At 40.8% G+C, this 21,589-nt stretch overlaps 1 protein-coding gene across 1 annotated transcript in view; it reads left to right on the top strand.

Annotated features, from left to right (window-relative positions):
- The window catches only part of SORL1 (sortilin related receptor 1), a 160,545-nt gene that overhangs the window by 52,685 nt on the left and 86,271 nt on the right, over positions 1 to 21,589 (top strand). Inside the window, exons 9-12 of the mRNA XM_033861888.2 lie at positions 236 to 428; positions 3,276 to 3,393; positions 3,604 to 3,677; positions 16,708 to 16,796. Of these exons, the coding sequence (XP_033717779.1) occupies positions 236 to 428; positions 3,276 to 3,393; positions 3,604 to 3,677; positions 16,708 to 16,796 (474 nt within the window). The remainder of the gene's footprint in view (positions 1 to 235; positions 429 to 3,275; positions 3,394 to 3,603; positions 3,678 to 16,707; positions 16,797 to 21,589) is intronic.

Here is a 21,589-nt window from a genome sequence, read left to right as displayed (position 1 = left end):
CTGGGATGGAAAGGGAAAGTGGGGCATGACTGCCAGTGGGTCCAGGGTTTCCCTTTGGGAAGATGAAAATATTCTGGGACTACACAGTGCTGATGGTTGCATAACATTGGGAAGGTACTTAATGCCACTGAATTGTGTACTTTAAAATGGTTCAATTTTATGTTATTTAAAATAAGAACATGCCAAGCAAATGATGAATTCATGCTCACAGCTGTTTTATTTTCTCTTAATGTAGGTATTTTGCAAATGAACCATTTGCTGACTTCCACCGCGTGGAGGGGTTACAGGGAGTCTACATTGCTACTCTGATTAATGGTTCCATGAATGAAGAGAACATGAGATCAGTCATCACCTTTGACAAAGGGGGGACCTGGGAATTCCTTCAGGCCCCAGCCTTCACGGGATATGGAGAGAAAATCAATTGTGAGGTACAGATACTTTGCTCTTGTTTGGATCGTTAATACACACTTTTAACTGTAGTTCTACTCTTACAGTTCCCAAACGCTGCATCAAGATGCCTTGGGATGCCACAGTGAACTCACAGGGGCACCATGGGATATTTTAAGTTTTTCAGGGAAAAACTGTGATACTTGACGTCTGTTGGTCACCATGTGAATTACTATCTTGAGTTAGTTCACTGTTTCAACATTAGCTCATGCTATATGTCTTTTGATGACATATCTTTGTGAAGCTGGATTTTTGGCATTTGATGTGATAAAAAGCAAGTAAGAAAATCAGGTTGGCACAGGAAATGATGGTAGTGATATCTGATTAGATTCCAAAGTTTGAGAAGATGTGCAGTGCCCAAAAGGTGTCTATATACTATTATTAAGTAATTTTGGTTATTTAAGAATGAAATAAAATTTTATGTTTTCTTTCAATTTATACACACACACACAATATTATTTCAAACTGCTGCTAAGTTATTAGGACGTATACTTATTAAGTTGTTTGGACTTAACTATGTAAAAAAACAAACATCGGTATTTCTTCTGACCTGAGGCTGTTATAAAAAAAATTACTGAGATACCAGTTGTGCTGGGAACCAAGAAAGTCTGGGGACCTGTGCTGTACAGCAGAGTGATTTGCTGGGGAACATCTTTTAAAATTCCTCCCTGAATATAATTTAGGATTCTACAGTTTTCCCTACCTGTGGCTTCATCTGAAAAGGTCATGATACTAAAATGTGTTATTTGGTCCCATTCAGTGTTACCATTCGCTTAGGTGGCTCCTTCCTTTTCCCTGGGGAGAAGTCTGTGATCGTGGTCCTTGGCTTCATGTGACACCCCACACCTCCATTTTCATTTCTTTAGGGGATCTAGGGTGTGTAAAGTAGGCAGGCGGAAGGAACTTGGAAAAAAAGAGTAGTACTCATTTTTGGAGAAACCAAAACATTTTAGTTAGACAATTACCTGGTCTTTTGGATTTTTGGATTTCATTTGTCCATGGTTAAGTATATTGACTCTCTTGTATGCTGTATCCGTGGTCCTTGGGAAGATTATTTTGGAGACTCTTGTTCTAGAATGTACTTCTTGATTTTTTTTTCTTTTCCTTTTTTTTTTGTACTTCTTGATTTTTCTTCCCTATTTGGCAACAGGTCGGAACTTACCACATCGAGTCTAGCTTTGGAGAGAGGCAGGTTATAAGTAGGTGCAGATAAACACCTAGGTGTTGTTTCACTGCACGATATAGGTTTTGGAGCATGTGGTAGGGGTCCAAACCTTGGTTAAATAAAATGAATAGTATTGTTAAAATCCAGCTGCTTATTTCCCTGACTGATCAGTTTATTTATGAACTGTACAACAATTAGTAATCAGCTTTTAGTTTCTGCTTCTGATTTGAGGTGGTGACAGAAAAGGTGAGTTGGCAGGTATTTGAGACTCAGCCTAATATGCTCCAGTTTTTATTTGCTGAACGTTGATGCTAGCAAGACAGATATTTGTTAGAGAGATCCTTTTGTTATAAAAATAAGTATATCTAGCAAATCATGTCAGTTTTTACCTGTAATTTAAGCACACATAGAGATACCCCATCTAGAACACCAGACAAGGCTACGTAACATTTGACAGTCACTTTCTGGCCGGGAGAATCAGGTATGACCCTATAGCAAAAGGCCTTGTTTGCAGAGCTATTAAAATCTGAGCATAAGTGATGGAAGCCAGTTTGAATAACCTGAAGTCTTGCAGAGGACACGTGAAGACTTGTCGTACAAATGCAGACTGCTTAAAAAAGTTTAATGTGACTCTTTTGGTGTTTATATCTCATATGTGTTGTACATCTGGGAGCTTATCAGTGAGATTTTCTGACTTCTGATTCTTAGTTTTTTTTCTGACAGAGTTGCTTAAATCACATTTGAAATACATCTTCATTGACTTAGAAAATAAGTACCATGAAATCATTTCATTCTCTTTCATTCTTTCAAATGACATGAGAGAAATTCTAGGTAACATGAGAGAGTGAAAGCTTTCCTATCTACTTGAGTTGGCACTGATTTCTTTTTTAATTTTTATTGAAATATAGTTGATTCACAATGTTGTGTTAGTTTCTGGTGTACAGCTAAGTGATTCAGTTATATATATATATATGTGTATATATATATATATTTATATATATATATATCTATCTATATATATACACACACACACACACATCCCCACACATATTATATGTATATATACACACACACACTTTTTTTTTTTTTTTCGGTACGCGGGCCTCTCACTGCTGTGGCCTCTCCCGTTGCGGAGCACAGGCTCCGGACGCGCAGGCTCAGCGGCCATGGCTCACGGGCCCAGCCGCTCCGCGGCACGTGGGATCCTCCCGGACCGGGGCACGAACCCGTGTCCCCTGCATCGGCAGGCGGACTCTCAACCACTGCGCCACCAGGGAAGCCCACACACACACTTTTTTAGATTCGTTTCCATTGTAGGTTATCACAAGGTATTGAGTATAGTTCCCTGTGCTGTACAGAAGGTCCTTGTAGGTTATCTGTTTTATATATGGCACTGATTTCTAATTGCTATTCTCTGAGAGTCTCAGAAGGAATTTTTTCTTAGGATTTTTCTCTTTTCTTCCATGAGAGGCATTTATGTGGTTCAGATGATCATGTCCACCTGGGGTAGTGTGGGGACAGCCAGGCTGTGGCTCTGGTCTCCTTTGGGCCAGATCTCCTTCCTCTGTGCCGACTGCAGCGTGGGCCCAGGAGGCCTTGGCGTTTCGAGGGAGACCTCCGTGTTGCATCGCGTGCTGACGGCTCCTGAACTTGTGTTCTGTAGCTCTCCCAGGGCTGCTCCCTCCACCTGGCCCAGCGGCTCAGCCAGCTGCTCAGCCTCCAGCTCCGAAGGATGCCCATCCTGTCCAAGGAGTCGGCGCCCGGTCTCGTCATCGCCACGGGTAAGTTGGCTTTGCCTGTTCTCACTGACGGGTTAAGCTATTGTCTTACGTGCAGCCAAGTACACAGTGACCGCAGCCACCTAGGGCAATACTGGCTGTTCGTGGTTCTGAGACATCTTAGTTGCGAGATGACTCAGAATTTCTGGTTGAGCAAGGTGATTATCTGACGTATTCTTGACATTAAAAATAATTACTCTTCTTGCATTTTAGGTTCAGTGGGAAAGAACTTGGCAAGCAAGACAAACGTGTACATCTCCAGCAGTGCTGGAGCCCGGTGGCGAGAGGTCAGCCCCCTCCCTCCGCAACCCCTGCCCTTGTTTGTGGGAGAATGTGGACTGTGCCTTGACATTTCAGGGACACACACGGCTGGTGGTGGAGGCCAATGACGCCAAGTATGATTATAAAATAAGGAGAGGTACCCGGAGCCACACTGACAGGGTCAGCTGATTTGTATTCACACCCCGTGATGTGGGCTTGTGATTTTGCCAAAAATGTTACTTTGAATCCAAAACAAACTTTTTAAAAAACAACTGTGAATTTGTGTAAATATCCCAAGATTGTAAGTTCCGTAAGGATAAGGCAGTGTCTGTTCTGTCACTTCTTTACTCCTGGGACCTAGCAGCGTCTGGCATGGACACATGGTGCTCAGTAACTGTTTGCTGAATCCATCGGCAGATTGTCACGTATTTGTAGTGGTGTCAGGTCTGACCCTGGTTTCTTACTTATTTTTGCATATTAGCGAAGTTAAAGCCAAGCCCCTGCCCCGCCCCCTTCCCTGACTGGCTGTACTGCGCAGGCGCTCCATCTCACTCCGCGCTACGGCAGACGCTGTGCTGTGGAAGGAGGCTGTTTTTGCCTGAAGGCTGTGTGACGAATTTGGATCCTTAGGAACTGATTGTACCAATTCTGAAGGTGGGGCTAGTTCTCTAGTCCCCAAATGTGAACTCAGCCTTGGGCATTAGAGAATTCCCAAACTTGTTTAAAAAAGAAAAGTGTTTTTCACCAGTCTCCCATCAGGAAGACAGGCATCTGGTCTCATTCTGTAGGGGCCGCTTTCAGTGGTGCTCTGCTGTGTGTGCAGGGAGCTGCTGGGGTAGAACTCACCAGATCTCTCGCAGGCCGGACGTGATGTCGGGAGGGCTGTGGGGTTCTCGGGAGAACCAGCAGACAGCTCCCATCCTCATGGTGCCCTTCCTGGGAATGCAATACATACACTTTCAGAGTGAAATACATAGTATGTAAAGCAGTAGTAATACCCAGCATTTGTTTGGGTCTTGGCCTGTCACATACCTTATCTCGTTCGAGGTAGGGCTTGCTGTCCCTCCATACATTGTGTGTGCGTGCGTGTATGTGCATGCATGTGTGTGTGTGTGTGTGTGTGTGTGTGTGTGTGTGTAAGGACTACACAGCTGTACAGTATGGTAGGAAACATAATTACGTATTCGGATGAGGGAGATTGTTAAGGCCAGAGTAGTCAAAAAGTGTGAACACTTTGGAATTTTCGGGGCATCCTTGTCTAGCTTCCATGGGAAAGATTAAGCAGTGGCTTTCCTCTTCCCTGGAGCTGGACATTCCTTTTGAAATTGGGTGTTCTCTCCTCTGCAGATAGGCTGGTGGTTTGTTCGTACCTTCTGATGTTGGTGTAATCTGGGATTTGAACATCTGCAAGTGATTTCCTTCTGGGGAGAAAGCAGTGTCTTGCTCCTCCTCCAGTGAAGTGGTGTCGTCTGGCTAATGCTGGGGCAGCTGTCAGCGCCTCCCGCCAGGCATGCTCCGCGCCTGCCAAGAGGCAGCCGTCGCACAAGGGACCTTAGTTTTGGAGCTAGCAGGGACTAAGTAGGGGATGAAAAGGTGGAGACTGTCTGTGTGAGCGGGCATCTGAGTCCCCACGGGCAGCCTTCTCTTTAGAGGGACATTCTCGAGTGTGTGAGGGGGATAGGTGGTGGCCAGGAAAGAGGAAATGGGATGCAGTTGACAGATGCTGTCTAGAAAACTGATGACTAGAATTCTTGTTCCCCTTCTCCTACTAATAAGTTGTGCAAATTCTCAGATCCACAGAGTTCCGTTTTTGCACTTAAAAAAAAAAAAAAACTTTGTTCATGTACAGTAAGCTGCACATAAAGTATATAATTTGATCAGGATTGATCACCATCACTACACCTTCACCCACACCACAATTAAAACAGTTGCATCACCCACCAAAGTTTCTTTGAGTCCCTTTGTAATTCATTCTGGTCTCTACCCTCATCCCTCCAGACTATTAGCATTTTCTAGAATTCTGTGTAAATGGACTCATACAGATGCAGTCTTTTGGCTTTGAGGTTCACTCATGTTGTTTCATGTATCAGTGATTCTTTCCTTTTTCATTGTTGATCAGTATCCCATTGTGGGGCTATTCCACAGTTTCTTTATCCATTCGTTGATTGATGGACGTTCTAGTTTTTGCTGATTACAAATATAGTTGTTACAAACATTTAATTGCATGGTTTTTAGGTGGACATATATTTTTATTTCTCTTGGGTAGATACCGTAGGAAGGAATGAGTGGGCAACCTGGTAGATATGTCTAGCTTTTAAAGGAATTACCAGATTATTTTAAAGTATCAAATTGTTTTCCAAAGTGGATGTACTATTTCATGTTTCCACCAGCAGTGTGTGAGTTCTGATTGCTTCCGGTGCATGCCAACACTTGATATGTTCAATCTTTTAAATTTTAGACATTTTAATAACTGCATATGATATTTCATTGTGGTTTTAATTGGCATTTCTTTGATGACTAATGATGTTGAGCTTCTGTTTTTTTTTTTCTTTTTCTTTTTGATGTTGAGTTTCTTTTCATGTGTTCATTGGTCATTTAAAACTCTTTTGTGAAGTGTCCATTCAGATCTTTTATATATTTTAAAGAGCTGTGTTTGTCTCCTTATTGAGCTGTAAGAGGTCTTCTTAAAATATATTCTGAATTTAAGTCTTTTGTGTGTGTTATAAGTGTTTTCTCCTAGTCTGTGGCTTGCTTTTTTGTTTCCTTAAAGGTGTCTTTTGAAGAGCAAATGTTTTAATTTTGGTAAAGTCTAATTTATCAGTTCTTTTCTTCTATGTTTTATGTGCTTTGTTGTTCTGAGAAATGTTTGTCCTTCCCAAGTTAGCAGAGATTGTCCCCTATGTATTCTTTTACAGGTTTTATAGTTTTAGGCTTTAGGTTTAGGTTTATGATCTATTTTGAGTTAATTTGTATATCTGGTGTGAGGGAAGGATTGATACTCATTTTTTCCTTATAAACATGCTATTGGTCAAGCACCACTTGTTGAAAAGACTTCTCTTTTCCGCATCAAATTGCCTTGGTACCTGTTTGAAAATCAATTGGCCGTATGTGTGGGTCTCTTTCAAGACTTTCTGTTCTGCTCCGTTGATCTATATGCCTGTCTCTTCACCAAAACCAAATTGTCTTGATTACTGAAGACTTAGAGTAAGGGTTGAGATCAAGTACAGTAAGTTTTCCAATTTTGTCCTTTATAAAATTACATTGACTTTTTCTCGTTCCTTTGTCTAACCACATAACATTTAAAAAAAATTTTTTTTAAATTAAGTTTTATTGGAGTATGGCTGCTTTACAATGTTGTGTTAGTTTCTACTGTATAGCAGAGTGAATCAGCTATATGTATACATATATCCCCTCTGTTTTGGATTTCCGTCCCATTTAGGTCACCACAGAGCACTGAGTAGAGTTCCCTGAGCTATACAGTAGGTTCTCATTAGTTATCTATTTTATATATAGTATCAACAGTGTATGTATGTCAATCCCAATCCCCCAATTCATCCCACCCTCCTTCCCCCTTGGCATTCATACGTTTGTTCTCTACGTCTGTGTCTCTATTTCTGCTTTGCAAGTAAGATCATTTATACCATTTTTCTAGATTCCACATATATACATTAATATATGATATTTGTTTTTCTCTTTCTGACTTACTTCACTCTATGACAGTCTCTAGGTCCATCCACGTCTCTACAGATGACCCAATTTCATTCCTTATTATGGCTGAGTAATAATTCCATTGTATATATGTACCACATTTTCTTTATCCATTCCTCTGTCGATGGACATTTAGGTGGCTTCCATGTCCTGGCTGTTGTAAACAGTGCTACAATGAACACTGGGGTGCATGTGTCTTCTAAAAAAATTTTTTATTGGAGTATAGTTGCTTTGCAATATTGTGTTAGTTTCCACTGTACAGCAAACTGAATCAGCTATACATATACATATATCCCCTCTTTTTTGGATTTCCTTCCCATTTTGGTCACCACAGAGCACTGAGTAGAGTTCCCTGTGCTATACAGTAGGTTCTTATTAGTTGTCTATTTTATACATAGTATCAATACTGTATATATGTCAATCCCAGTCTCCTAATTCACCCCCCCCTTCCCCCTTGGTATCCACGTTTGTTCTCTACGTCTGTGTCTTTATTTCTGCTTTGTAAGATCATCTGTACTGATTTTTTCACATTCCACATATATGCATTAATATATGATATTTGTTTTTCTTTTTCTGACTTAACTTCACTCTGTATGACAGTCTCTGGGTCCATCCACGTCTCTACAAATGACCCAGTTTCGTTCCTTTTAATGGCTGAGTAATATTCTATCATATATGTGTACCACATCCTCTTTATCCATTCCTCTGTTGATGGATATTTAGGTTGCTTCCATGTCCCGGCTATTGTAAATAGTGCTGCAGTGAACATTGGGGTGCATGTGTCTTTTTGAATTATGGTTTTCTCTGGGTATATGTCCAGTAGTGGGATTGCTGTGTCGTATGGTAGTTCTATTTTTAGTTTTTTAAGGAACCTCCCTACTGTTCTCCATAGTGGCTGTACCAATTTACATTCCCACCAACAATGCATGAGGGTTCCCTTTTCTCCACACCCTCTCCAGCATTTATGGTCTGTAGATTTTTTTTATGATGGCCATGCTGACCACTGTGAGGTGATACCTCACTGTCGTTTTGATTTGCATTTCTTTAATAATTAGTGATGTTGAGCGTCTTTTCAAGTGCCTCTTGGCCATCTATCTGTCTTCTTTGGAGAAATGTCTATTTAGGTCTTCCACCCATTTTTTGATTGGGTTGTTTGTTTTTTTTTATATTGAGCTGCATGAGCTGTTTGTATATTTTGGAGATTAATCCCTTGTCAGTTACTTCGTTTGCAAATATTTCCTCCCATTCTGAGGGTTGTCTTTTCATCTTGTTTATGGTTTCCTTTGCTGTGCAAAAGCTTATAAGTTTAATTAGGTCCCATTTGTTTATTTTTGTTTTTATTCTCATTACTCTAGGAGGTGGGTCAAAAAAGATCTTGCTGCGATTTATGTCAGAGTGTTCTGCCTGTGTTTTCCTCTAAGAGTTTTATAGTGTCTGGCCTTACATTCAGGTCTTTAATCCATTTTGAGTTTATTTTTGTGTATGGTGATAGGGAGTGTTCTAATTTCATTCTTTCACATGTAGCTGTCCAGTTTTCCCAGCACCACTTACTGAAGAGACTGTCTTTTCTCCATTGTATATTCTTGCCTCCTTTGTTATAGATTAGGTGACCATAGGTGCTGCGTGGGTTTATCTCTGAGCTTTCTATCCTGTTCCATTGGTCTAAATGTTTGTTTTTGTGCCAGTACCATATTGTCTTGATTACTGTAGCTTTGTAGTATAATCTGAAGTCAGGGAGCCTGATTCCTCAAGCTCCATTTTTCTTTCTCAAGATTGCTTTGGCTATTCGAGGTCTTTTGTGTTTCCATACAAATTGTGAAATTTTCTGTTCTAGTTCTGTGAAGAAAGCCATTGGTAATTTGATAGGGATTGCATTGAATCTGTAGATTACTTTGGGTAGTATGGTCATTTTCACAGTATTGATTCTTCCAATCCAAGAACATGGTATATCTCTCCATCTTTTTGTGTCATCTTTGATTTCTTTCATCAGTATCTTATAGTTTTCTTCATACAGGTCTTTTACCTCCTTAGGTAGGTTAATTCCTAGGTATTTTTTTCTTTTTGTTGCCACATAACACTTTAGAATGAGCTTGTCAATTTCTATAAATCCTGTTGGGATTTTTACTGGGATCACATTGAATTTATAGATCAATTTGGGGAAAATTGACATCATAACACTACTGGGTCTTCTAATCCATGAATGTGGTGTGTTACGCCATTAAAAAAAATTCTCTTAGCAATATTTTATAGTTTTCAGTGTGGAGGTCTTGTATACTTTCTTTTTGTTAGCTTTATTTCTAGATATTTTTTATTTTTTGGTATTACTGTAAATGGGACTTTCTTTAAAGTTCATTTTTCAGTTTTTGCTATAGTATATAAGAAGACAGTTGATTTTTATATATTAACCTTATATTCTGGAGCCTTGCTAAAATAATTCATTAGTGTTAGTAGTTGTTTTGTAGATTCAGTATAAGCAGTCGTATCATCTGCAAATAGGGACAGTTTTATTTCTTCCTTTCTGATCTTTATTTGTTTTACTTCTCCTTTTCTCTCTTCCTTCTCTTCCCTTCCCTAATATGTAATAATATGGTAATATGTAATATGGTGTATTATGTTAAAGGAAAAACTCTTTTCCGTTACTCTCAGAATACTTCTGATACCCAATGTATGGAAGTTTTCCCATCACAGCAAGCAGTACTCCAACTCTTCAGACACCCACTGGATGTCCTACAATTCAGTCAGGACACATGCTAGCTGGAGTTGGCACAGACCCAGAGTCTAAGGGCTCAGTCTCACAAGACTGCCCCACCTGACCCCACTTCAGACGCCAGTTGCAAGTCTCAGGTTGTCACCTGTACTTCTGACTGACCAGCTATAAACTGGGGGTTCCCACGACTCACTCTTTGGGTTCAGTAATTTGCTAGAATGGCTGACAGAACTCAGGGAAATATTTATTTACATTTACCCGTTTATTATAAAGGATATTTCAAAGGATACAGATGAACAGCCAGATGAAGAGGTACATAGGTCAGGGTCCAGAAGGGTCCCAACCATGGAGCTTCTGTCCCCACAGAGTTGGGGTGTGCTGTTCTTCCAGCATGTGGATGTGTTCACCAACTTGGAAGCTCTCTGAATCCTGCAGTTTAGGGATTTTTTTTTTTTACTAATCATTTGACTTTATGTATTTATTTTTTAAATTGAAGTATAGTTGATTTACAATGTGTTAGTTTCTGGTGTACAGCAAAGTGATTCAGTTCTATATATATATATATTTTTCATATTCTTTTCCATTATGATTTATTGCAGGATATTGAATATAGTTCCCTGTGCTATACAGTAGGTCCTTGTTATTTATCTGTTTTAATGGAGGCTTCATCACATAGGTGTGATTAACTATTAACTCACTCTCCAGCCCCTCTGTCCTCCTGGGAGGATGGAGGTGGGGCTGAAAATTTCAAGCTTCTAATCATGCTTAGTCTTTCTGTTGACCAGCCCCCGTACTGTCCAGGAGCCCACCGTGAGTCTCCTCATTAGGACAAGAGACTCTCCTATCACCCAGGAAATTACAAGGGCTGTAGGAGCTCTGTGTAAGACACACTCCTGTCACCCCCATCAGTCAGAAAATTATAAGGGTTTTAGGAGCTCTGTGTCAGGAACTGGGGTCCAAGACCAAATATTAAAACAAAAGGTGCTCCTATTTCTCTTCATCACTTAGGAAATTACAAAGATTTTAGGACCTCTCCCCAGGAGCCCAGAACAAAGACCAAAGTTTATATATCTTCTTATATCACAGTATCACAAATGTAATATGTAATATGGTGTAGTACCTTTATTGGTTCTTGAATATTAAACTATCATGGAATTACTGGAATAATTCTTGAACCCTTCTTAGTTACAATATATTATCCTTTTAATGTAAGGCTAGTATTTTTTAAAATTAATTAATTTATTTATTTTTGGCTGTGTCGGGTCTTTGTTGCCACACGCAGGTTTTCTCTCTTTGCGGCAAGCGGGGGCTACTGTTCGTTGTGGTGCGCGGGCTTCTCATTGTGGTGGCTTTTCTTGTTGTGGAACACAGGCTCTAGGTGCGCGAGCTTCAGTAGTTGTGGCTCACAAGCTCAGTAGTTGTGGCTCGTGGGCTCTAGAGCGCAGGCTCAATAGTTGTGGCGCACGGGCTCAGTTGCTCTGCGGCATGTGGGATCTTCCCGGACCAGGGCTCGAACCCGTGTCCCCTGCATTGGCAGGCAGATTCTTAACCACTGTGCCACCAGGGAAGCCCCGGTAAGGTTAGTTTTGATTTGCTAGTAGTTTTTAAAAGGTTTTTGTGTTACTTATGAGAGATATTGCTTGGTAATTTTTTTTTTGGTAATGTCTTTGTCAGGTTTTGGTGTTAGGATAAAACAAACTGAGCAGCAATTCTTCCTCTTTTATGTTCTGATAAAGTTTGTGTAAGAGTGGTGGGGTTTTTTTCTTGAATCATATACCAGTGAAGCTATCCGGACCTGAAGTTTTCTTCTTGGGAATGTTTTTGTTTAGAAATTGTTTCTCAGGCAGATAGAGAACTATTCAGATTTTCTGCTACTTATATCCATTTTGGTGAGTTGTGTATTTTCAGACATTTGTCCTTTCATCTAAATTTATTGAATTTGTTGGCTTAAAATTAGTCAAGGTATTTTCTAATGTTTTAAAATGTCTGTAGGATTTGTGGTAATAACCTGTTTTCATTCCTGTTATTGGTGATTTGTATTTTTTTCCTCTATTTTTCTTGATTAGTTTAGTTAGTCGTTTGTCAATATTATTGCTCTTTTCAAAGAACCTGCTTTTGGCTTAAATTTTCTCTGTTGTCTGTTTTCTATTTTGTTGATTTCTCCTCTGTAGTATTACCTTTCCCTTATCCTTGTATACTTTGGATTTACTTTGCTTTTCTATTTGTAGCTTGTTAAGGTATATCTTTAGGTTGTTGATTTTTAGGTCTTTTCTTATGTAGGCATTTGCAGCCCTAATTTTCCCTGTAAATACTACTTTAGCTGTATGCCACAAATTTAGATGTGCTGTTTTTGTTGTCATTCAGTTCAGAATATATATATATATTTTTTTTTTGCGGTACGCGGGCCTCTCACTGTTGTGGCCTCTCCCATTGTGGAGCACAGGCTCCAGATGCGCAGGCTCAGCGGCCATGGCTCACGGGCCCAGCCGCTCCGCGGCATGTGGGATCTTCCCGGACCGGGGCACGAACCTGCGTCCCCTGCATCGGCAGGTGGACTCTCAACCACTGCGCCACCAGGGAAGCCCTCAGAATATTTTTTAATGTCTCCCTTTAAAGTTGAGACGTAATTCACATGCAATAAAATGTACCCCTTTAAAGTGTATGGTTCAGTAGTTTTAGGTATACTCACAAGTGATGTGATGTGCAGCCATCACCACTATCTAATTCCAGAACATTTTTATCACTTCATAATGTCCCTTTTGCTTTTTGTCTTTGTCTGATAAGTTATTTAGAAAAGGGTTGTTTAGTTTCCAGATATTTGATGTTTTCATAGATATCTTAATTTCCTTGTAGTCAGATAATACACTTCATATGATTTCAAGTCCTTTAAACTTAATGGGACTTGTTTTGTGATCCAACATGTGGTTTGTCTTGGTGAATATGTCATGTGCGTTAGCAAGGAATGTATAGTCTGCAGTTGTTGGATGCAGTATTCAACAGATGTTATTTATATGAAGGCGGTTGATACTTGTTCAGACCTTCTACATACTTCGGGGCTAGTTCTGTAAATTGCTATATATTGCAGTTTGGGCGGGGGCTAGTTCCATAAATTGCTATATATTGCGGTTCTGTAAATTGTTGGAGGTAAAATCTCCAGCTATGATTGTGGAATTGTCTTTTTTTCCTTTAAATCCTATCAATATTGCTTCATGTATTTTTACGCTCTGTTATTACGTACATACACATTTATAATTATTTCTGATTTATTGTCCCTTTTATCATTATGGAATATTCCTCTTTATCTATGGTAATACCCTTTGTCTTGAAGTCTTTTTTATCTGATACTGAAAGTCACTTTAACCGTCTTATGTTTACTATTTGGATAATATATCTTTTACTATCCGTTTACTTTCTACCCATCTGTGTCTTTACATTGAAGTGTTTCTTATAGGCAGCATATAGTGAGGGTCTTTTTAATTTATTCTGATAAGCTCTGCTTTTTAACTAAATGCTTAGGCCATTAACATTTAATATAATTATTGATATGGTTGGATTTAGGTTTAATATTTTATGTATTTGTTTATTTAAATTTCATTTTTAAAAATTATTCTGTTCCTCCTTTATGGCCTCCTTTTGTATTATTTAGGTATTTTTAGTATTCTATTTTTATTTAAATATTATCTTTTTGATTATATTTCTTTGTAGTATTACTTTTTTAGTGGTTGCTCTAAGGATTACAGCATATATATTTAATCTTTCATAGTCTTTTTTGAATTAATACTGCATTTAACATAATATTACACTTAACATCAAATTTAGAAACCTTGCAACCAAATAAATCCCTTTTCTCTTCTCCCAACTTCTTTGTTTTCATTTTTTATCGCATTGACACATATTGAAAAACTCAGCAATGTCTTTGTTTTCGCTTTAATCATCGTATGGATTTTAAAGAACTTAAGAGGAAAAGCAGTCTTTTATATTCACCCAGATATCTACCATTTCCCTTGCTCTTCCTTCCTTCCTGAAGATCCCTGTTTCCCTCTGTAAATTTCACAGCGGCCTGACGACATGCCTTTAACATTTGTTGTGGAGCAGATCTACTAGCTATGTGTTCTCTTGGTTTTCCTTTTCTTGATTTTCCTTCATTTGAGAATCTCGGTAATTCACTTTCCTTCCTGGGGGATGTGTTTGTTTGATGTTGTGTGCTGGATTGATAGTAATTTTCTTTCCGTAGAGGCATACCTCATTTTATTGTGCTTTGTAGATATTGTATTTTTTACACATTGAAGGTTGTGGCAACCCTCCATCGAGCACGTCCATCGGTGCCATTTTCCCAGCAGCATTTGCCTGCTTTGTGTCTGTGTCACATTTTAGTGATTCTTGCAATATTTCAAACTTTTTCATTATTGTTATTATATTTGTTATGGTGATATATGTTCAGTGATCTTTGATGTTACTACTGTGACTTGCTGCAGGCTCAGATGATGCTTAGCTTTTTTTTTAATAGCAGTAAAGCACTTTTAATTAAGGTGTGTACATTGTTTTATGTAGGCATAATGCTGTTGCACACTTAATAGGCTACAGGATGGTGCAAACATAACTTTCATAAGCACTGAGAAATCAGAAACTTCATATGATTCACTTCATTTTGGTATTTGCTTTATTGTGGTGGTCTGAACCACAGTATCTCCAAGGTGTGTCTATACTTTAAAGATGTGCTTTCTGCCGATGGGAAATCTATAATCATTTGTTACCATTTTCTTGTATGTATTGTGTCATTTTCCTTAAGATGCTTCGATATTTTTTCCTTATCTTTGGTTTTCAGTAGTTCTGTTTTGATGTCTCTAGGTGTGGTTTTCTTTGTGATGATCGTGTGATTCATCGATCTCTTGAATCTATAAATTTATCTTTTCCACCAAATTTGGGAAATTTTCAGCCATTATTTTTTCAAATATTTTTTCTGCTTCAGTCCCTTTCTCTTGTTCATCTTGGCCTCCAATTATACATAGACCTTTTGTTATTGTCCCACAGTTTCTTGGGGCTTTTTTCCTTTAAGTCTTTTATTCTGTGTGTTCTTTAGAATAGATCATTTAAAAATATATATTTATTTATTTTTGGCTGTGTCGGGTCTTAGTTGTGGCACGTGAGATCTTTTGTTGAGATGTGAGGGCTCTTCATTGTGGTACGCAAGCTTCTCTCTAGTTGTGGCGTGCAGGCTCCGGAGCGCGTGGGCTCTGTAGTTGCAGCACACAGGCTCTCTAGTTTTGGCATGGGGGATCTTAGTTCCCCAGCCAGGGATTGAACCCGTGTCCCCTGCATTGGAAGGCGGATTCTTAACTACTGGACCACCAGGGAAGTCCCAGCATAGATCATTTCTACTGTTCTGTATTTATCTTTAAATTCACTAATTCCTTTGTCATTTCTATTCTGTCATTGAGCCCATCAGTGAATTTCCTATTTCAGATATTTTATTTTTCTGTTCTAGAATTCATTCCTTTAAAAAAACTAGTTTCCACTCCTCTGGGAAGAATTCTTTTCTTTTGCTCATTTCCTTTACCTCATGGAACACAGTTATAAGAACTGTTTTAAAGTCTTTGGTAATTTCAACGTTTGGATCATCTTGGAACTAGCACCCATGTATTGTCTTTTCTCTGGAGACTTGGAGAATTTTTACCGATCTGTTTGTATGTTGAGTGATTTTGGATTGCATCCCGGACATGAAATGAAATCCTCTGGAGGATGTTGCTGCTTTCGTTTCAGCGTGTAATGAACCTGTTCAGATTCGGACTGTAACTTCTGCCTTGCATTCTTTGGAGATCTCAGTTCAGATGACTAAGTCTTTTCTGTGCTAGTTTGGGTCTGTTCCCCACACGTACAGTTTAGGGGTTAGGCTGAAACATATGTGAGTCCATCCACAGAATTAGAGGGTTTACTTCCTCATGCTCTCCCCTCTGGGATTCCAGCTACATTCTCTCCGTCATGCAGGGGCTTCTTTTCCTGACTCCTTAGGCAGAAAGTTTCCATTGAAGGTTTAGCTGCCTGGCTGGGACTAACGTATTCTAGGCTGGGGCATTCCCTCAGGGCACAGGTGTACCAGGAAGCCCCAATTGTTTGGGTAGTTTCTCCAGGTTTTAAATCCCCTTCATAAGCTGCCTTATTTTGTTTACTTTTCAGCATCCTCGGGTAGCTGTCTTTTTGTATTGAATATTTTGTCCAAATTTTTTAGTTGTAATTAACAAGAAGGATGGGCTGTAGCGGGCTTATACTGTCACAGTCAAAAACCAGAACTCTAGTTGGTTAATTTTTAATAGCTGCTTGGTGAGGGTCAGAGATGTGGGTTTGACTCCAGCCTCTGCAGTTTACAGTCTGCCACTTTAATAGGAACTCCAGTTTCTTCATTTGGCAAAAAAATATTGGAATGTGAGAACTTGCTCTGCCCAGCCCCAGGGCTGTGTGGATCAGATGAGAGAATGGCTGTGAAGTGCTCTGGAAATGGAAAAGTTGTATTCAGGTGGTTGATACCCCTGCTGTGTGTGTGCATGTGTGTGCCTGAGTGTGTGTGCACGTGTGTGTGTGGTGTGTACCATTTATGCCCGGCCATCTCCATGGCAGTGACGTCAGCACTGGCTCTCTCTCTTCAGGCTCTTCCTGGACCTCACTACTACACATGGGGAGACCATGGCGGGATCATCATGGCCATCGCCCAAGGCATGGAAACCAACGAGCTGAAGTAAGTGTCTCTGGTGAAGCTTTTTAACATCACACTGTTCTCCCAGAAATTTAACTCTGTGATTATAAGTGGATTTATCTCTGTAGCACTAGGTTATTGACAGCACAATTTGTGCCTTGGGAAATTACTTAAATTTTTCTTGTTTATTAAGTGGGAATGATAATCTGCCCTTCCTATCTCAGAGAGGAACAAATGAAATAATTTTACTGATTTGAAAAAGCACAGCTCTATATAAATATAAAGTAATAATGACTAAAAAATTAACTAGAGGCTCTTCAACTTGTCTTTCTTTGCTTTGTGTGTGACACACAGAGTTACTCGTAGAATGAGTCATAATAATAATAAATAATAATGATACATGAGTAGTAATTTCAGAATACATATTACTTGATAGCCAAGTGACTTTTACTGTGATACCTTTGGTTTTGGGGTTCTTGCAAATAGACCTGGAAAGGACATTTGGGGTTAATGGCTTCATCTTCTAGATGAGAAAACTGAGGCTCAGAAACGTAAAGTAACTTACCCAAGATCCTCCCCTTTGTTAATAACAGACAAGACGAGCACTCAGGGCTTTAAATTACGTTCTGTGCTCTTTGCAGTATATCCCTCTGAAAAGCAAAAATGTCAAGAGTTAGTAACCTCTGCTTTCTTGAGTCTGATTTTATCAGAACCAATTCTTTCATTACTTTAGTCTGAGTTAGGACAGAAGTTAATTTTGTTAACATTCGGTCGGGACAGACTATCTCTCATTTCTCCTTGTTTTTGGGCTGAACCCATGAGACAGATTGCTAAAGGAGCGAGAGAGAGCTCCTATAATCATCTTGTTTAATGCAAGGGAGAAAGCTTTCTTTCCTTGGCTCCTTTTAGAAACAGGGTCAGCAGCAAGAGAGAGAGGTGGGTGGTTTGAAAAAAGAACTCTTAGCTCGTTTCCCCTGTGGTTAATTGGACATGTGCTGAGTGACCTGGCCTCCAAGAAGCAGAGAGAAGCAAAGTCCCGGTGTTCTGCGCTCCGCCTGGCTGGTCTCTGGTCTGTGCAGCTCTGGTCAGCAGCTGCTTTAGAGCCAGGAGTCAGAAGAAGTCCTGTTTGTACGCAACACACTGTGTCCCCATTCAGATTGACGTTTGCTCAAATGAGGACAGTCACGGTACATGCTTCCCACATTCGTGTCATTTATTTATCCATTAACTTATTAATTCCCATCTCACACATTTCGCGAGCTCTGATGGTGCCTGGTGATGTGTATCTAAAGAGACATAGGATGTTTTCCTTCACTCGCAAGGATTCCATCCTCTAGTGGTGAGATAACACAAGGACACAACGCGATGTTCGGGCCGCTCCTTGAGAAGTACGGCAGGAGACGTAGTTTGGCTCCCTAGGAATACATTTCATTCTGTGTGTGGCAGTCAAACTGCAGAGACAGTTCCTGATTTTCCCTGTTTAACTCTCCTCCAGATTACATTTGCATTCCAAGCTGGCTTCTCTGGAGTAGTTAATGTGATTCTGGTCCTCTTACACCATCTGTCGGTGCATATGTGCTCGGGGAACGCAGCGTCATTCCTAGCTAGCTGCAGGAAAACATGATCAGGAAAATAGACCCGCTGCCAGAAAATCACAGTGCCCTCGGCACATGTTGAGCCATGGTTTTGGGGGGGTAGACTTTAAGGATATGGACCCTCTAGCATCCCTCTCTTTGCACAGGTCACGTGGAGGTGTCTGTAGGTATGGTTCAAATAAAACATTTGCAAATATGAGAATATGTTCAGGCCTCCTATTGACAGGTGCGTGTGTCCCAGATACCAGGCTGAGCTTGGCCAAAATCTGTGTAGTGTAGCCACCTGGCATTTGTATGTTGCTCACAGAGTTGTTTTGTTTTTTTCTTGCTTCTCCTGCTGCTCTGCTTTTGACCTGTGTGCTATCAGCTTCATCAGAAGAGAAGCAGGAAATAAATATTGTAATTAGTTCAGATCCTTAAACCCCATGAGTGAAGGCTGCTTCTGACTCACCTGGATTTCTATTGCTGGTCTAGGACTTCAGACATGTCTTAAGTCTGGTCTCCCCAGCCATGGCCACGGCCCCCTCCTTTGAGTCTCATAGTGTTTATTGGCGGCTGTCTCGTTGATTTGGCATTCATCGCATGCTGCCTCCTTTTGTTAGTTACCTTTTCATTATATGCCTGGTTTCCTCAACTCATTAACAAGGTCTTTGTAGACAAGGATTTCTATTCTATGCAGGCTAGCAGGCACTTAGTAAATATTTGATTGTTCAAATAAATAGGTCATGCACACTTAGTCTTCCAAGATTGCTTATTTTTTTCCTGGTTTATAAGACTGGAAAGGGTGGGGTAGCATGGCAATCGCAGTCCCTGGGGGTGGGGGTACTTCCGTTATTCTCTGTTGTAAATGACAGTCCCTGGAGCTCAAATGTGAGTAGGGGTCCCCGGATGTACGCAGTCTGGTGAGAACGTGACTGTCAAGAGTTCAGGTCCACGCTGGATGGAAATGGAACATATTTCTGTTAAGCATCATTTCAGGTCAATTACACAAACATTTGTTGAATATCTACAAGGAGCCAGATGTTGTTCTAGGAACCGAGGATGCGGAGGTGAATGAGGCATCCTTTGGGAGCTATCCAGCCCCACTGTGGCTCTGAGATGTTTCTGAGCCAGCTGGAGGGAGAGGCTGGGGGAAGAGCTTTCGACCCAAAGCTTATCCAGCCTTAGGGAGGAAGCCGTAACAACAGTAACCCTAGTGAGAGGTTTAGTGGGGACAGAGGGTGGAACATTGCTTAACGTAAGAGTTAAGTTTGGGGGTGTTTTTTTTTTTGGTTGATCTTTTTTTAAAAAATTAATTTATTTATTTAGGCTGCATTGGGTCTTCGTTGCTGCGTGCAGGCTTTCTCTAGTTGTGGCGAGCAGGGGCTATTCTTTGTTGTAGATTGCAGAGCACGGGCTCTACGTGCACGGGCTTCAATAGTTGTGGCTCACGGGCTTCGTTGCTCTGTGGCATGTGGGATCTTCCTGGACCAGGGCTCGAACCCCTGTCCCCTGCATTGGCAGGTGGATTCTCAACCACTGCGCCACAACCAGGGAAGTCCCTGGTTGTTCTTTTAAATAATTTATGTCTTTCTCTCTCTGTTTAGCATAGTTAACTAAGAGTTGATGATTACTTGTTTCAGCTTCTGCCTTGATTCTCCACTGAGGCTGTTTTCTTTGTTGTTGTTAATTGAAATTGAGAGTAAGAAGTGGAACGCTTTGTTTTGCTCCTGTTTTCTACATGTCTGAAATGAATAAACAAGAACCTCTTCTGGGAGTCACTTACCCCTTCGTTCAGCATGCTGTCACCGTGAACCTGCTCAGGGGTTGCAGGTCGTTCTTGTGTAGAATCCGTGTTTTTCAGAGAAGGGGCTGTTGTGTTTTTGCACTCTGACCAAAAATGGACCCAAACCCAAGCTTGTTGTCTTGATAGTGAGGGATGAGATCAGTTTCCGTTTCTTCCTGGTGGTTTGCCTGTCAGCATAATGATATTGGTAGTTACCAATAATACCTTGGACTTTCCCCAAAGCATCTTTCCTCATAGGAGATTTCAGATTTCAGAAGCCCTGAAAAGCCACTGCAAAGACTACACCCAGCAGAGCAGCTGTCTTTTCTGGACCTGAGTTCTGGAAGCAGCTTCACAGTTCTGGAATGTGGGAGATGGCGGTTAACCTGTCCTTGTGGTTGCGGAACCTCCTCTCCTAGTAACTTACCTGGATGGTTGCAGAGAGAGCCAGCCCCGCCCCCACTTCATTCTCACCCCCATGTGGTGTCTTTGGCACTGTGAGTTATAGAGGAACAGGTATTCTTATCAACCTTTAACTGCTGAGAAACTGAGAGATGGGGTTAGAAAAAAAAAAGAAAATACAGTGCAGTTCATTTAATTTCCTTTAACAAAAAAGCATTAATTAATGCCCCTCTGTGTGCCAGGGGCAGAAAAGTGAGTAAGAGGTCTTATTCCTGATGAACGGCAGCCCTAGTAGAAGACGCTCGCAAAATCAGGTCATTTAAATATAGTAGGTATGTTACTGAACCAAACTTCGGTCCACTTGCCCATCTACGGACACTGGGTTGTGGTGAAGGAAAGTGCAGCATTTATTCTAAGGCATCGTCAAGGAGTCCGGGACAGCTAGTGCTCAAAAAGCCCGAACTCCCTGATGGGTTTTATTTAGCAAAGCTTTTTTTTTTTTTTTTTTTTTTTTTTTTTGCGGTACGCGGGCCTCTCACTGTTGTGGCCTCTCCCATTGCGGAGCACAGGCTCCGGATGCGCAGGCTCAGCGGCCATGGCTCACGGGCCCAGCTGCTCCGCGGCATGTGGGATCTTCCCGGACCGAGGCATGAACCCATGTCCCCTGCATCGGCAGGTGGACTCTCAACCACTGCACCACAGGGAAGCCCAGCAAAGCATTTTTAAAGGCCAGGTGAGGGAGGGGCGTCGCAGGGTATGTGGTCAGCCCTGCACAGTTCTCTGATTGGTTGATGATGAGGTAACAGGATGGTGCCACAGGGGTTAACATGATCAATCCTTAGGCTCCAGTAGGCTACGTGCTCATGGTCATCAAGTAGTTAACGTCTTCCATTTGGTGGTGGTTTTAGCATCTGTAAAACAACACAGGAAATATGCATGGTATACTGTTATCTAGGTATGTCAGAGAGGAGCTATAGCAGAGAACCTAGGGGAGGGGTCTGTTCCATAGGGTCCTGCTCCGTTACAGGTATAAGATAGAGGTGAGCACAGGGTGCAGGGCGGCCACAGGAGGG

Source organism: Tursiops truncatus, chromosome 8 (assembly GCF_011762595.2).
Source record: "Tursiops truncatus isolate mTurTru1 chromosome 8, mTurTru1.mat.Y, whole genome shotgun sequence".
Classification (NCBI taxonomy): Eukaryota; Metazoa; Chordata; class Mammalia; order Artiodactyla; family Delphinidae; genus Tursiops; species Tursiops truncatus.
Note: the sequence above shows the minus strand (reverse complement) of the source record. Positions and strands in the feature narration are given on the sequence as shown.